The sequence below is a fragment of the Hirundo rustica genome, chromosome 11 (assembly GCF_015227805.2).
Source record: "Hirundo rustica isolate bHirRus1 chromosome 11, bHirRus1.pri.v3, whole genome shotgun sequence".
In the NCBI taxonomy this organism is placed as follows: Eukaryota; Metazoa; Chordata; class Aves; order Passeriformes; family Hirundinidae; genus Hirundo; species Hirundo rustica.
Window position 1 is genome coordinate 6,052,785 of NC_053460.1, and position 18,519 is coordinate 6,071,303.

General features: G+C 37.0%; 1 protein-coding gene across 16 annotated transcripts in view; it reads right to left on the reverse strand.

Annotated features, from left to right (window-relative positions):
• Positions 1 to 18,519, reverse strand: part of WWOX (WW domain containing oxidoreductase) — a 478,837-nt gene that overhangs the window by 343,783 nt on the left and 116,535 nt on the right. Inside the window, exon 9 of one of the 16 annotated variants that reach the window (XM_040075529.2) lies at positions 1,266 to 1,368. The exons of 13 other annotated variants lie outside the window; for them this stretch is intronic. In XM_040075529.2, coding sequence (XP_039931463.1) covers positions 1,318 to 1,368 — 51 coding nt within the window. In that variant the 3' untranslated portion in view covers positions 1,266 to 1,317. Of the gene's footprint in view, positions 1 to 1,265; positions 1,369 to 5,790; positions 6,258 to 12,863; positions 12,891 to 18,519 lie in introns of those variants that run through there. 2 more of the 16 variants (XM_040075521.2, XM_040075536.1) reach the window with 2 other exon arrangements.

Consider the following 18,519-nt stretch of genomic DNA (forward strand, 5'->3'; position numbering starts at 1 on the left):
TATCACACAAGCAATAAGTGCATTGCAGCATGAACACTTTAATTTTTCCAGTTAGTTTTGAGCAAGCCCAGAGGTGAGGTTTAATAAGGATCAATGGTACTTTATCTGGGACAGGGCCACTTCACAGCATGCAAATTACACAGTAACACTTAAAAAAAGAAATAGATTTAATTAAAAAAAAAAAAGTAGAACCACAGGCTCTGGAAATTCAATTAAAGGATTTATGCAAAGGTTTGCTAGGTTTTTATATGCAGTTACTGCTTATATAATGAGCTTTTCATATTAAAAATCAATAGGTAATCTAGAGTAGAAGATCATCCCCTTAAATACATTTTTGAAATCAATTTGAAAAATAGTCCATCAACTGCTGTGACTACTCTTGCTGCTTCGATTAGACTAAGAGCAATATTTAGATTGTAAGACGTGCTATAGAATACCTATGCTTGGATTCTGCTTTCAAGTGTTCTTATACTTTTAAGTGCCCAAGCTAATCATACAGTAATTCAAGCCTGTGTACAATGGATAAATAATTAATTTAATTACTAGCATAAGGGTCTAAATATCCTGAAATATGTGAAAAAGCAGATACCTAATAGCATAATCTGACAATATTTTCAATATATGCAAAAACCTACATCCAGGAATGTTTTTGCTCTCTCCCTGCTCAACCTACTTGCCACTTAGCACACTGAGATAAATATATCTGTTTATAACTTATTAAAGCTCAAGAAGCAATTAGCCTATGACTTGTCTGAAGTGCAACTTTCACACATCATGAATTTAAGGATGGATCAGGTTCTGTGTCCTTCCAGTTTAATCTAGTTTGCCAAGATGCTGTAGTGATATAAAGACCATTATACTCAAGTCCAAAAATCCTGGTTAATATTCAGCACTTATCACAAATTCACATGTCATGCAAGCAAGCCTTTGGAATGAATGGAGATGGACCCATTGCATCAGCACTCCACTGGCATCAGTCTCACCAATTGCAGAGTTGGTAAATATTCTAAGCTGAACATTGTAAAGCAGTCACTCTGTGTCCTTTTTGCTCACACAAACAGAACCAAAACAGGGAGAGGTCTCAAATACAGAGAATCCCAGAGAATCACTGGCAGCACTGTTATGCCAGCATGAGAGTTTCCACACATCCGAGGGTGAACAGGACTCCTTCCTTGCATAAGTAGAATTTTCACATCTGTTCTGTCCATTCACCAGTATTTCAACCCTTAATTTAGCACCAGGTCATTAAACACACATTTTAGACACCAAGAAATTCTCTGATGAAAACGTTCTCCTGTGATATGCTTGCACGTAGTGCTAAGGCACAATTTTGGATGCTCGGGAAATGTAGATTCTAATTAATGGGCTCTAAATAACGACATAAAAGAGGAAAAAAACAGCACTCACATATCTCACACATTCATATGAGAGGGAGAAAAATCTTTATTTCTGCTCTTGCCTATGCATTCATATATACTCACATATATGTTATCTTAATTCAATACATTAAAAAGACAAAGAATTCCTTTATAAAAGGTTTGAGAAATGGTTGTGGCATACTGCTTCAATACATGAAACAAAGCAGAATGACAACCATGAGAGTCAGGGATTAGACAAAGTTTTCTCTATCTGTAACATGCTCTGCCGAGCAAAGCATTTCAGCTATGAAATCTCCTCAGAGGCAAATACATTACACAAAAGTTTCAGAGAGAGTACAAAAATAAATAGAAGCTGAAAAGTAGCTACCAGTTCCCAGTTAAAATGGTGATATTTAACAATGAAACTATACTGTCCAGGAAGTGAATTTACCAATAGCTTCCCTGTTAAAAGTTTATATTGCTTAAACCTGCCTCATCAGTAATAGCCAAAATTTCTGCTTCACTGCTTTACTTCTTACACCCCTTATTGCAGAGCAGCACAGAGCTGAAGAACAGCTTTTAAGAACAAATACCCTTGCTGTCACTCCCCTATTAAGTCACTTAAACATCTTCATAAGCCTGCTCTGAAGCACATTTCTTTACTGGATTTCAATTGTTTCTTAAAAGAAAAATCTCAAAGGAATAAAAGGAAAAAATGTTTGCTTACTCTCATTTCAAAAGAGATGTGGGTACAGCCTAACACACTCTTTTCTGATAGGTTTGAAACAAAGACATTAATGAACAGTAGCTTTATTTTAATCTTTCTCCCTCCTCACTGAATTTCTCAAGCACACCATATTTTTCTACACTTTTGCATTTTAAACACAGTGTAAGTACACGAGGGGATCAAAGAGTTTCAGATGAATCTGAAGAGTTATAGCAAGGGTAACGAGGGTCCTTAGTTTCTAATGACAGAAGCATATGCTCTCAACTTTCTAAACTGCATCCAACTGAGCCATTTATCAAGGCCTGAAACTTTTTCATTATTTAAAGCGCTACGACAGCTTTCCACTTGATGCCTTGGAAGTACACAATAATAGAGACTCTATATAGTCATTAATTATAATATCAGCTGGTTGATGAAGTTACTGTACTTGCTGCTTGGTGATTTCATTTTTAATTGCAGCAGGTGGTGTGGAAATAAAGTGATGTACTGACACACACGGTCACCGCAACAGTATTTCTTTTTTATGTATGGATAAACGCAGCTTGGTTTTTTGAAAATTCCTTCTGTTTTATATCCCACTACGTATAGTAGCTACAAGGAAAAATGGGCACAGAACATGCTGAAAATTAGATGCTTAGAAATTCACTGATAGAAGACATAGTCTCCATTTTTTTCATTTCCAAATATTTAAGATACTAGGTTTTTTCCCTGTGTAAAGATTTCCAGTATCCAAACCACAATTCTCATAAATAACAGTCACAGCTTTCTACAGTGAACAATTTCTTTCTTCTAATTTTTGGTCTTGCTAAAGTATTTGGATAAGTAACATCTTTTGAACTCCACAAATCTAAAAATAAAGATGCAGTTAAGCAGAATTAAATTTGAACTCTATTAAATTCTATGACCATTCTACAAATGAGTATGTGATATTCCAAATGGTGTGTTCTACTTTTCTTCTATTTTGGAATTGGTCCTATATGCTCCATTGCTCTAGTAATTTACTAACCCATATATCCACATAGATTTTTGCAATTTGAAGATGAGTACAGCAATAGCATGAGCAGATTTATCCTTTTGTTGTCTTCAGACTGCTGTTGTACATGCTTTCAAATAAGTCTACGTTGTTCTTATGATACTGCCAGCTCTGAAAAGTGTTTTTTCCTCTTCTGTAATGTTCCTATTTCATTAATCTCTAATTTAACAGATTAGATAACTATTACAGGAGATCAGCCTGCTAAAGATTTTCCATGAGATTGATAGGTAATAAAAACTGGTGTTTCCTAATGGCCACGGACATCAGTCTTCTACATAAATCAGCAAACTCCCTTAAGAATCCCTTGTATCCAAGTCATAGATCAATGGTACTCAAGCCTCATTACAACACACACCGTTCCCTAAAATCAGGCTGTGCTACCTTACCTCAAAACTACATTAAACGTAATTAATACAACTGTGATGTAAATGGATGCAGCATTAAAGTGTTCGTCCCCAGGGAGGGAAGGTTGGGAAGGTAACCATGTGCACTGTCATGCAGGGCACACATGACTAGGGAAAGTCTCAGCACACTTCCAGGCTCAGGATTTATAGTGGCACTCCATAAAATTGTGGCACTCCAGTACCAGGAGCAGGGAAGCAGAAGCTCATTCCTACAGCTGAGCAGCAGCTGGATACTGGCTCTTCTCTAAAGGAAGATGTTGTCCTAATGAAACCTCTAAACATGACCTTAACTTCTACATTCAAAAAAAACCCATACACAAACATCATTTGGACTCCAAAACTTCAACAGAAAGGACATTTACTGCCAATATTGAACACAGGGAAAAGTCTGAGGGGATGTGAACTGCTTGTCAGTACATTGGGTAGAAGGGAGATGGCTTCTAACAATTAGTGCTTTATTTGCCTAATACAACTATGTGATTTGAAAGGGAATGCCAGAAAAAAAAGATAAAAACAGCCAAGCCAAAACAAGTGTGGAAGTGCTACAAGGTGTCCAAACCAGGCAAACAAAAATAAAACTGTTGTTTCTACAGAGATGCCTACAGTGTTTCCTTGCTGACAGCTCTGATCATTTCAGGAAAGAGCTTCTCTAACAGACCAACACTGCCAGCTTTCAGGAATTTACTGTTTTGCTCAAGCAGAAAGCAACTTTAGAGTGTGAAGCTATACAGCCCAGCTATAAACAGGAATTTAATAGCCTGCTCTGGGTATTTCAGGTCTTCAGAGCCAACAGAGAGCTACACTGCCTGAACCCTCTGTGAATTGTTGACCCTTCTGCTCTTAAGAGTTCCCCCCAGGTCCCCTGTTGCTACACACAATAGGCAACAAGGAGGTAGAGCTCATCACAAGACAACTCAAGTGGTTCTGGAGAGATATTACCCTGTATCACCCTCTTTTTCACACAGTTCTCAGCCAAACATTGAATCTGTTAATATAATATTTTACATAGTACATTGATCTCCAGAATGGGCTTGGATGACTTCTGGAAAACACATAATAGAACTTGGGATCATAATGAGAGGCATTATATCCACAAAGAAACCTAGGAATCATTGCTATGAGGTATTTATTATCTGACATACATAACCATTACATAATTATTCTTGAAACAGCCTAATTTTTTTCTGATCTCACCTTCTTTGGAAGATGTTTCACATCTCTCCTTTTAATTCACTTTCTACATTACCACGACAGTGGCCTCTCTTTACGTTCAAGGCAGGAAACCCGGTCTGGGGTGGTTAATAAAGTAAGTGAAGCATGCAAATATGCAAACAAACCCTTGAGCCAAACTCTGCTCTCATGCGTTTCAATGTTCATAGCACCGATGAGGGAACCAAGTTTGGCACCTTTTGCTCACAAGCACTGAGCACAGAATTCCAAGGGATTAAGTTCTCCATGTCCTGGGTGTCTGTTGTTTCCCAGTGCAAGAAGAGCCAAATCTCCACAGTGCCACATCTTTTCCACACTGTAGGACCACCCCTCGCTATTTCCTATTGCAAAATTAAGGCAAAAATTATTGCAATAATAAGCTTGGAATTTAGCTACATTCATTTTTCCAATATTTTTCTTCCTTGTCCCTTTCTTCTCCTTCTAGTTTCGGCTTCTTTCTGGCTTGGGGGAATCTTGGCCCCTTGAGTGCCCATAGCGCAAACGTGCAATGCAACCCAAACAGCATCTGCCACATGCATGATAAATATGAACATTTTCATAGCCTCCACATTAGCTACTCAATCTAATAGGCAGGATTAGGCATGACATCAATTTCACCAGCTGAGTTTTTTTTGCTTTCTTCATCCTGGCTTACTTTTCTGTCACCTCCCGTAAAAGAATTCAGATGTTTCTGCAAGGGTACCAGCAGCACTGCTGTGTTACATTTTCAAAGACTGCCTCGTGCTGTTGTGTGCTACACAGATGTAAGTATTATTAACAACGAGCTGAGCCCCACAATGTCATATGATCCAAATGCAAACCCTTGAGGACATTTATTTCCTCCATTTCAGTGGGTAATTGAGCCTCTAAACCACCCACAAAGACTACGCTTGTAGAAACCATTTGTGCCATAAAAACAGCGATACTGCAAAAAATGTATGGATATGAAAACTAGTAATAGTCTACAAAAAGGAACTGTTGTATACTGAATCACCAAATCCAAAATATGGTTGCCCACATTAAAACAAAGTAAAAGAAAATCATAAGACATTAATATAACATTAAATAGCACAAGCAACAGTCTCAAAATTAACACAGTGTGGCTTTTACAGTCACACAGCAATAAGGACACCCCTTCCAGTGCCTCGTGCTTCATTTTTGCACTGGATATAAGATTCCTAATAAGTGTATCATAGCTGAACATCAGTAAAATTAAGTCTAGCCTAGAATAGCTTTGCTGCTCTGTCCCAAGCCACGAATGGAAGCAAAGGGAAACAAGCATAGCTTTGGTTTTCCTTTTGAAGACAATCTCCTTTAAAGCTGACGTAAGGCGAGGTAGTTACAGAAATCACACAACATACATTTCTCATTAAAAAAACTCTGGAATCTCAGCTATCACGCTGAAAGGAGTTGCTGAGTTTAAGTACGTAAAAAGGTCTTGCAAACAACTTCTGCAGACTGTAAATCCGAATCTTTTGATCCTCAGTAAGAGCCAAGGAGATTGCCCAAGAATTGCACACAGAGCCCTGCCAGAAATACACAGAAGGGGAAGGGTGAGTATCATAAACTTTCCATCACAACTGTCTAATACCCCCAGAGTAACAAACATCAGAGCTGCATTGTACACCCATGTCAGAAACTGCTAAACCTACTGTACCAAAGTTACAGACAAGTGAGGATCAAACCAAAAATGAGTATCTCAATTATGTCAAAAGATGGAGTGCGCTTCCTGAAACCATGATCATTCCCTTTCCATCTAAAAGTAACATGAACTGAGTCTCAGAGAACCATAAGAAAAAGATGAACTGTAGTGAGGGGGAAAGCCAAGTTCTACCCCTCAACTGCATCTTTTAAACTCCAAACCACTGTGGAAAGTACACGCTACTCCCCAGAGAAGTTACTCAGTGTGGCTTTCCTAATCTATCATTTGCCTCCACAGATTGGAGATCTTTACTGTCATTATAAATACAGATATTAACGTAATCCAAATACATCAAGTCATCAGGGATTGGTGAGAAAAACACATTTGGAAACAGAATGAGAGCAGAAAGTCTCTAAATTAACATTCCAAACAACACAAGAAGCATTGCTTTATTTTAGAATCAACACAACTTGAATATGCTTTTGGGTTTTGTTTTTTCTTTTGTTTCCTAAAATAGCTCACATAGACAAGACAACTTCCTGATCAACTGATTAACAAATACAGACAGAGAACTCACATTACCATACTTCTCCGAAAAACTAAGTTTCAGTTTAGCAATGTCTACTTCAAGCTTCTATCAGCACTAATTTCAATGAAAAAAAAATGGTCGTAAAATTCTGAACAGAGGGAAAACAGACCTTAATTAAGCAAAGTGTTATCTCTTCCTATTATAATGAAAGCAAAGTCACAGTTACATTTTTACCAAGATTTTTTCCCACTTAATGAAGACATTATCCGTGAGTTTTCAAAGTCACTTTACAAAAGAACATTCAAGAGACATTAAAGTCAGCTTAAACTAAAAAGTCTTTTTGAAGTCAATAAACAATAAGAAGAACAATGAAAAGACAGCCTTTGATCTCTTCTTACTCTAAAGTCTTTAATTTCTGTTTTAATCTACTAGATGCATTAAGTCTTGTTTTCAAACATTTTTCATCTGCAAAGAACAGTGAGCTTGCCTTGATTTTTTTATTCATATATTTTCTTAGTGTATTAATGTACACTTCTCATTACCAGGGATGGGTGTCATCAGGAAGCCCTCCCACCAAAATCAAAAAGAAAAAAAAGTTTAAAATTTTTTTTCATTCTCTTCTCTATTAAAATTTCTATTAAAAGAAAGAAAAAAAAATGCAAAAGGAAAAGGGAAATAGCATGTTCAGCTTTGAAATTTCTGAGATCAAAGGCTATAATGCACATAGATTTTTTCAAAGGATAAATTATTAATAACATGGGTGAACACATACTGGTCAATAACATGGTCAAAGAATGGTAAGTTAAGAGCATCTCCCTGCAACCAATTACAGTTTATCTGACTTGATTGTTTGCAAGAAATTCCAAGCTATTCACTGGATTTTTAATATAGCTTTAAAACCCCCTTTTAGCCAAGCTGCAAAACCTGGAAAAGCTCTTGACCTGGTTCAGCAGCTCAGCATTTGCTCAGCAGGACAGGTCATGGATGTAAACAGGAAGATAAAAAATTGCAATGAATGAAAGTGAGTGGAAAGTAGAGGCAGAGCCACTAATTACCATTTTGCCACCATTCTTCCGGGTCCCAAGTATAACCTGACCTAGAAGGGTAAAAAGCTCTCTCCATAACAGTTCCCCCTTACACACATAACAGCCTCCTCAATTTCTTCTGGATATATAATAGCACCTTTCTGATATTCCTACCCCTTCAGAAACACAGGATCATTCACTGGATAAAGCAGAAGGAACCACCACATCCTCCCTTCCAGCCCTGGATTCCTGGTGAATCCTGGGCCTCTCCTGACCTAGATAAAAACACCACTCCTTGTTGGGTATTGAATCATCCACTCTACCTTCAAAATATTTCTTTCATGTTTCTCCACCTCCATTTGTTGCTGAAGTTGAGAGTTTCTGCTGATGATTTTTGTAAGAACAGCTATGAAACAATTTATTTCACAGAGACCACTGAATATCTGACAAATGTGAGATCTAGGGGTTCATTTCTAGCATGGGATGATTTGGAAAACCAAACCACAGGGCTCTGAATATTGCCAATATAAGAATTGCATCGCTTTTCAGACATATATTTAATTTTGATTCAAAAAAACCCTAAATTCTGTGGGGACAGATCTTCTCTAGGAAAGAAAACAACCATGCAGAAATTTAAGCAGTGTCTTTTTCTTACATCAAGTTAAGCAAAAAGACTAAAATTTTCACTTTGCTCATGGCTGATATACTTAATAAAAAGAATCAGACTGAGAGCACTTCACTACGTTCAGACTAGCCTTTTATCGATTTGGATGTGCTATGAACCACATTATCTAATCTACAATAAGCCATTTACCAAGTGCAATGATCTATGGGCTAAAAGGCTTAGATTTTTAGTTCCATTGTAGACTTTTTGATGAAATGGTAGATCAGCAGAGAATAATACTATAATAAGATTGCGAGGGACAGAAGTGTCAATATTAGGAAATTAGAAAGTTTGGCTTACTGTTTTAAATCCTCCTGCTGTTCATTTAAAAGCCCAATATCTCTTTTTCTAGACTAATTGTGTCTGTACATTTAACAGGGTTCCCACATGACATCCCAGAGGGTGTCAAGTTCACAGGAGTTCAAGGGCTCGTGCAACTGAAAAAAACTTAACTTTCAAAAATAAAATCATCCATCTGAGCACAATGACAACTCTTTGGTGGTGTGTGTGCTGTAATTATATAAGGAGACAAGTTATCATGGTGCTGTCTCCTTGCTGTTTGCCAAGATCCACATTTCATCCGCTGCATAAGAGATTTTTGCAGTTTCCCTTAAATCAGATTTGATGCATTTTGGGCCAGAAGCTTTTTTTTACCCTTTATGCACAGAGCCTGGAACACAAGGCTGAGATCCCAATTTGGCTTGCAACCTACACATAAACTAAGTGGACCAACTCCCACAATGTCATCTCTGCCTACTCTCTAATTATCAGCTTTGACCACTTTTCTACATGGGGATCCTCCAGCTGCCACCAGGAATTGCCACAGGAATCTCAAAACTAAATATTTATCTACTGTTTTGTGCCTACCTAGGACAGAACCACACATGAGAGATCTGCTTCATTATTTCGCAATATTACTTTTGGATTGAAATATTTGACTGATCTCCTTGACAATGTGTAAAGCCATACCATAATTTCCTCCTCGAATTACCAAGAAATTCATGCCAAGACAATTTCTTTCTGAAAATGGTTGCCTTTGGCTAACTTGGACTCAGAGGTTTGTGAAAAAACAACGCTGCAAAAAAGATGTGCCACACCACAGGCATCACCAGAATCGCATCTCGGCTTAGCAAAGAAAAACAACACAAAAATTCAGTAGCCTTTGGTTGACAGGAATAAAATGCATTATTTAGTACTAATTAAGTAAAAGCCAAAGCATATTTACGATGATATTTTATCCATAGCTACATGGCAAATTTCAGTGCATCGTTTCTGAGTAAGACTGACAGGTTACACGCCAAAGTAAATGTACTGAAGACATTAATGTCACTTTAAAGCAACTCAAGTTCTGATGTTCTCATATTTTTGTTGTACCACAGCGATTAGGATGCATTGCCTCGTTTTTTTAAGAGCAAAAAAAAAAAAAAAAAAAAAGGAGCTTTACTAGATCGAGCGACCACGGAGCTTCCCAGCACCCGACACTAGGTCTAGCGTCAGCCAGTTTGTATTAAGATGTTATTGCACCTTTGCAGTTCTAATGGCCAATTATGACTCTATTAGTCCTCCCTGGCAGTTCATCTGCTCCTGCACGGCGAGTGGGGCTCGCAGCCGGACCTCTGATCCTCCCTTTCCGCTCCAGCGAGCGCTCGGCACAGCTGCTGTCATCTCCAGACAGTGAGGGCTGAGGCATCGCCTTCCCCAGATAACTACACCTGACCTTACAACAATTTACTAAGGAAATACCTGCCTAATGGCACTGCCAGTGCAGTTTCTTTTGCGCTCACAACGGCGCTGCAAATTAGAGACAACAGGATAAATCTATGACCAGCTCGCCAGACACTTCATTAAATCACTGTTCCCTCGCCTTGTAGAGCACTAATAGAATCACAGCCCTCGTTAGCTACTGAATAAAAGATCAATCACATTCTTTGAGAGCTCTTGCTACCAGCTTCCAGAGGAAACAAGGAAAAAAAAAAAAAAAGGACATATTTAGGATCATCAGTACGATTCTGAATGGCCTCACTGCAAGTTGGTTAAATTACCTTTTCCACAACTGACTCTGGCTGTAATACTCTGAGGAACTTGTTAAGTCTGCTTTCAAAAGCTGCTATCTAATATATGACTACCAGGCCCTGGTCAAAAGTTCATAATGTGCATATGTAAAAAGGTACTAAATTGCCTGAGGGCTAAAACCAGAGGAGTTTAATTGCAGCAAAATGCTGAAAATGGTCTGTTGAGGGTCTTTCTATTGGGATACTGCTGGCACTAGCTGATTGAAGTACAGCACATAAAAGCCTTACAACAATATTTCCTTAAATGCAGCTGAAACTGCAGCACTTGCTAGCGTATATATGGTGTGCCAAGAGGCAAAAAAAAAAAAAGAGAACCTACTCTAAAACAAACAAAGATTTAAGGATTGATATAATTCATAATTCAGAAGTGTGTGGATAAAAGGAAGAATTAAACAACAATCAGTATCTGTCAGTATAAATCATGTTATAGGCTCCACGTTATGGTGGGAAATGCAAGTACATATGTAAATATATTTTAATTGGCATCCATTAAGGTTCTCTGTGATGAAAACTGGGAAACAGCTTCCATCACTCTATTCATGACCACACTTGGAAATTTTAGATACAGTCACCTATGAGACTGAAGAGTCCCCCTGAAATCCAATGACTTGTTTGTAGTAATTTGAGAATTATTTCTCTAGTTTTTGACATGATTGAGGGGAGGGAAGGGGAAGAAAATAAGGAAAAAATAAAACATTTTTATCTGAATCCATTCAAAACATTTCTTTTTCAACAGAAAAAAGTAATCACAATATAAATGTTTAGGGAAAGTGGTCATCATCTGAAAACTCAGAAGAAACAGCAAATTCTTCACTTAATTCTATACATTTGATTACCACAAATAAAATTATTTTTCCATCAGCATTATTTCAGCTGTTTGCACAGAGAACACATGCAGAATAGTTTTCCTTCTGCATGCTTTCCCTATTTTTCCTTCTTTGTGGGTATTTATGTACGTGTTGCCTGAGAATCTAGATTTTAGCCATTAACTGCCATCAGAAAAAAAAAGTAACCATCTTAAAATTTTGCTTTTTTGGTAGAAAACGCCATTATTTACTCCTTTGTTACTATCCCAGGCAAAACTTACAAACATTAGAATGGTCATTGTGGAACATTTCTCCACTCTTTATAAATTTTATTTTTAACTTTTGAAAACCACACTTACATGTGGTTAAGGCAGTACTATGCAGAAAATGGCATCAGTTCAGTGTAACAGTCCCTTCATAGAGATTTCAGCAGGAATGTTATCTGCAGCCCATATTTTGTCCATCTACAGCACGTGTTGTCTTTGGGCATGGCATGGCTGAGAAACTTAATCCACAGCTTTCCATAAAGGTTTTAGTTGCAATGCCTATAAAATGTTCTAAAGTGGCTCATCTAATATTCTTAAAGACGACATAAAATGGTCCAGGCAATTTTTTTATTTGTATTTGAATGAATACCGTGTTGTGGAAAATAGCCTTTAGCCAGGCATTACTGTAGTGGGAAGTGAGCACACTACTGATAGCCCTGACTTTGTCATTTTCAGTTGGCATCAGTTAACAAACACAGCTAAACAGACAGAATAGCCCTGGACAGAAACCAGAGATAAGGGAACAACATGGGCAAAAGCATGACAATCAGAAAAGACTTAAATCAGTTCAAGAGACCTCCACTTTTAGTCCTGGAAAACTGACACACCAATATTCTGCAGTAGCTTTACTGCCCATCTCTCCATGGGAAGGCAAAAATCACATCTGTCTTCTGACACAACAGTTATCAACCAAGTTTCATTTTACAGTATAAAAAAATACCCCAGGCCACCAGAAAGTCTCAAAAGTAAATCATGCCAAAGAAAATTGGTAATTCATTTACTTCACCTATACAGAGGAAGTCAGAAGTTTGAAAAACCATGGTTGTAACACAACAGCATTTGCCCTAACATATACACGTTGTGAAAACGACAAACCAAACGAATGAAGAAGATGGAACAAGCTTTCATTTGTGCACTGTTGACATTCGGTATTCACACTTATGCAGTAACGAAGTCATTCAAATAAGTTGAGAATCCGTGCTCGGGAAGGACTCCCAAAAATCTCCCAAAGTGTTAAGGCACAACAGACTACAAACATTTCAGTAGAGATGTTTGAAGCAAATAGCATTCCAGGTCTCAGTCTCCATTTCAGGTCTGGACAACCCTTTCTTTGCATCATCTGAGCACTACATTATCATTAATTCATGGATGTTTCTGGCAGCAGAAGGAAACAGCAGAGGAAGGAGAGCAAAGGTTTTTTTCTTATGATGACAATGAACAGGAATGACCACAATTCAGCCCCGTCACATTTCATTACCAACCATAAACATTATTTTTGGAGAATAGATTAGCAGCTAGGCTGCATTTACAGGAATCTTTGCCCTGGACAGTGACAAAACTTTCAGATGAGAGTTCTGTCCCTTCCTAACAGGAGAAAAAGCCCCAGGCAGTGTTCAGCTTTGCTGGCCATGGGTAGGCACGCAGAGTATTTGATTTTCCAGGACGAGCAATGGTCTGGTTTGTGCTCCAAAGAGCCTAAATTACTTTAGCTGAAGACCCTTTAAAACACCACATTACTGATTATGGAATGAGCATACATGTAATTCAATAATGATAAATTTCACCTCATCACCAAAAGTAAGCTCAGCTGTTGTTTCAATAAAAAGACATTCTATATGAAAACATTTCCTTTAGAAACATAAAGCCAAGAAGGAGACAATAAATATATATCACAAGTGGAACTGACAGTTTTGTTGATACTTTCTGCCATAATTCCTTTAAAAGTTGAAAATTCACACACATTTCCCATCAAGGGAATGGAAGAAGTCAACACATCATTTTCTTTCACACAATCACCACTTTTGGTGCAAAAGCTAAGAGAGAGGCTCACTTTGTACATAGTAGTTCATCCAATAATACCAATGTAGTTCATTCAGTTCAGGTAAACTAGTTAAATTACTTCTGTTTACTCATGATATCTTGACAAACAAAAATTTATTTCCCAGAAAACCCTTATTTTAGTGTTGCAACACATGAAGAAAATAATATTTAAATTTTACATATACGCCATGGTATTACAAGCAGAATGGTCACCAGTGATCCACAAGAAGAAACGGGAAAGGACTTTTCAGATGTCCACCTTGTTGATTTTTGGGACCTTTGCCTTGGAAATCTGCAATGGGAAAACTCCTTTCCTACAAGGGCAGGACACTGCTCTGCCATGGGAAGCCTGACTGTCAACAATATCATTTTTCAGATCATGCCACTTCTCCATAATTAATACTGTTAGATAACCACACTGTTTGGGATGGGATGAGGTACTTGACATGAGCAGACAATCAGATTCTAAATTACACCGTTACAAATTCATTATCATAAAAAATTGCCAAGATGGATGTTTTACTTGAAGTGCTAAATTAGTTTTCTTGTATTGTTAGTATCCATCATAATGCAAGTTTGACAATTCAGGACAACAATTTAATAGTAATGCTGTTCAGTGGAAAGAAATTGCCTTTCCAATTTTCTCACAAAATGAAAAAAATCCTAATTGCATTCATTAATTAATTACAGTGAGAGACAAAGTAATCCTAAGAAAAATACCCTACATTCAAGAGTGTTGAACTTAAAGAAAAAAATTAAACCTAATGTTTTCCAAGTATTCTTATGCTCTGCCTTGTTAAATTCAAGTGTCCTTCAATATTTTTTGCATAATAGTAGGTACAGCATTCAAAGAAAAATCAGTGCTGATGTGCCAGTTCAACAGAAGAATTTTCAAACCTATTCCTTCCACACAAACTTGAGTAAATGCTTCCATAACCAGTCAGGAGTCTCACCAGTTATTTGTATGTGCACACCCATCTATGAGAAAGTAATGAGAAATGGTGCAACTGAACATTAAAAATAAACTCACAGTGAGTTTCAACTCTTGTGTCTGCTCAACTCCATTTTGGAAAAAAAGACTTCCACTTTTGGAAATTATCAGCCCTTAAGACAGTATAGGAGATGGAAATCTACAGCACTGACAAATCAATCTTGCATGTTTGGGACAAGTAGATCTTGTTTTCAAGACAAACAATTCTCTCTGTATATCAAAAAATACTTTATTTCTATTTAAGATGCATCATCCAACATTGCTATCTCTATCTTATTTCAAGGTGATGCTTTTGCAATTAATAAAATTCTTCAACTACCTTCTATAGATTTTTTTGGCAATGAAGACTGTGCTATATCCATAGTGATAGTTAATAACTGCAAAAACATGTTGCCACTAAAATAATGGATGGAATTTGACTGTGTTATTTATACTTACTGACATCTTCCTTGCTAAAATAGGGTGGATGCTACTACTCTAACAACCTCCTAGAAACAGCAGAATAAAGAGGTTGGAAAATCCAAATAACTCAAATATTGTAAGTCCCAAGAGAACTTTAAAAGCTGAAGTAAATTCAGAAATTCTCTAATTACAAATCCTCATACAGATTATTGTAAAACTAGTAAGTCTTGTATCATTTCTGGTGCATTTTTACACTAAATTAAACACAATGGATTGGTTCATTAATATGTCTGCTTTCCCCCTGAAAAGAATGAGTGCAAATCTGCTACTTTATCATAAGGAAATCATACAAATCACCCCAGCAAGTTCCCCCACATCTTCCTCAGGAGGAAGAAAAAAAGAAATGGATGCCTAAATATATATAAGTATATATAAAACAAACTTTGGAATAGCCTACTATATGTCAAATAGACAGGAACTAGAAACCCTATTAGCATCACAGTGGGATACCTCCCAAAAGTCTAGAAATATTCATATTTCTGTACATACCCATGTATTTTCAATAGCTTTCCTGGAAGGAAGTTTTTAGGAATGTTAATTCAGTTCTGCAGTTATGTCCAGGGAACGCCAACATGATGATAAATGACATGTCAAACAATAAAAAACAAACAGATGAACCTTTATTTTCAGGAAAGCAGACTCTTATTGTGTTCACCTCTCCAGGAATATGAACTATATTAAAGATTCAAGTATATTTTTCATCTCTACAGAAAGATATGTAGGTACATTCACACACATATATATACACACATGTAAAAATAGTAAGAATACTGAAAAAACATTATGTACTACTCTGAATTTGATATACTTTATTATTTTTGGATCTTGCAAATATACTTTTTTTAATGACTTTTCTCTAAAAGAAGGGAGTTTCTAGCTCACATTACTTGGACACTGGTGCTGTTTACCCTTCCATCTTTTTTGTAAAGTCAGAAGAGATTTCCCTGAGAACTTCAAATAAATAAGATATCCAGCTGCACAAACACTATACATTCTGTTGGATTACTTTGGCTTCCTAAGGAATATTTTACTTTCTCTGGATGTAAGTGATTAAAGAGAATCCATCATCTGAAACTGATTGGTGAACTGTTTAAAGTGGTATGGCACCTCTTCAAAGATGATAGAGTGAGAAATGAAAAGACCATGGTACAATAAAGCATCTCAGATACCAAGGGGTTCTAGGGAAGCAAAGTAACTAAGCACTACATCCCCTAATTAAGAAATAGTATTTAAATTATAGTTTCATAACATAGAATCTACCCTACATTCTTTAAAAAAAAATCCATATTTCATCTATTCTACCCAAGGCCAACAAAAACTTGGGGTTTCCTGAACATCTGTCCATTCATAAATAGAAACTTGGGGGGGGAGTGAGGAAAGATAAACCATGTTCTAGAATCCACAAAATTTATATTACTCTGTGAGTTATGATCACAAAATGACACGGACTAGCAACATTCAATTATGTAATTTCATTACTTTTACCATTTACCGTTTTAATTTTGGGCTCAGGATTTTAACTTCTAAGGGTCAAAGAAACAAAAACTAATCTTCGTCCAAAAGTATTTCTTTTGCTGAATTTCAGATGTGTGGATCATCATTATGCCCAGATTTTCTGGACAGCCTGTGCCAGGACCTCTCCACCCTCACAGGGAAACAAACCTGCTCTTTATCAGTTTGAAGCCATTCCCCCTTGTCCTGTCACTCCATCCCCTTGTAAAAAATATCCCACTCCAGCTCCCCTGGGGCTCCTTTAGCTACTGCAAGTACTAAGGCCTCTTCCCCAGGATGAACAACACCCAAAAAAGAGTTTTTAGGGACTGTTTTTCTATTAAAAACTGATTTAAAACTCATTGCTAGTTAGAAACTCAAACTTTATCGCTGAATATTTGAGACTATCTTTCCAGAACGCAACAGTTCCCTGGATCATTATACAAGAACCACACAGCACATCGACTTTGCTTTGATTAATTATTCATAAAAATTTTACCTCTATTACTCTCTCGTTACTAAACAAAATAAATAATCCTGTGATTTATGTGCTAGCTGGTTAACTAAGAAGGTGTGGATTGTACTTTTATTTACAAAAAAGTGCATAAGTGACCTTGCTTGGGCTCCCCAATGAGAAACTCTGAGGTCACAGGGAGGATTGAATGGCCTCATCTGGAGGGACCTGGGGTGACAAGGGGCATCCCATGGGCACTGCAGCCCCACAAAGCAAAAATCAGTGGGGGACTTCGGGGACTTTTGCAATTTCATCGCTGAAATTCAGTTCTCAGCAATGCACAGTAATATCAAGCACCAGTTTTCACTGCTCACCAAGTCAAAGATTAGGCAGAACATACAGGATTATTCTATGAAAGTCCTTTTGTTTACCAGACCTTCTTAAAATTATTCACATAGCAATATCTAGCCTGATCTGAAGGCAATTTAAGAGTGGACAAAGGAAGACCAGCAGCCAAGATAGAACTACTACCTCAGTTCATAGATATGTTAAGATCTAGGGCAGAAAATATCAGAAGAGTGGTTCAGACCATTGCTGCCACTTTCCCAAGTTAAGACATATGTTCACATTAGCACTAAAGAAATGCATGAAAAATAAGGCAATCTGTTTCAGCTTTCACAAAAATCATCAAGACTTAATTTCCAACTAGATTATTCCCAGGAAAAGTTGCTGTTGACAGCTAAAGCCAGAAAAAGCATACGAACATGCATTTTATAGTTTTGGAGTTCTACAACTCAAGAATGTGATGCACCCAGAAAGTTCCTTGCAGTGTATTTTCCTTACATTCTCCTTCCCAATTATTTTTAACAAAGCTCTATGATAAATTCTTTTGCTGTTTCTTAGCAATGCTTGTCAAAAAATATTAGATTTATGTGAACTACACAAGAAAATTTTTTGTGTGTGGCCACAAAACCAGAGGTGTCACAAAACCTGTACAGGACCAGAGTTTTAATGTGGTTTTTATGCAGCAAAGTAGCACACACCCACTTTTGAGAGAGACCTTATATCTAATCAGTCAGAAGAAAGGGAGGCCAAGAGATTGTACATATAAATCTAGAAGATTTTCTAATGCTGTTATTAGCTGTTTTCTTCCCTGACAAAGGAGAATAAAACTACGCACTGTGAAAACACAGATTCCCACAAAAAGAATCTTTTTTCCCCCACAAACTTCCACATATTTTTGGAATATTTGACATCAAAAAAGAGAATATCTGTGCAGCAATATGTAAAATAAATGAAAGAAGGAAAAAAAAGAACTACAGAGTTTCACTGCCTAACACTTAGAAAAATTATTTTTACTATTTCTTCAAACTCACAGTTCTAATTTTAGTCATCTTTACCCATGGAGAATCAAAGCCTTCTTTATTTTCAGTTGTTGCAGTAGTTGATCAATTTTTGAGCAAAGAACACAACTCATGCTGTTTCAGTATGAAAAAGACCTCAAGAACACTACCATAAGGATGAGGCAAATTCATAATATTGAGTATAGCAATGACAAAAAAAAA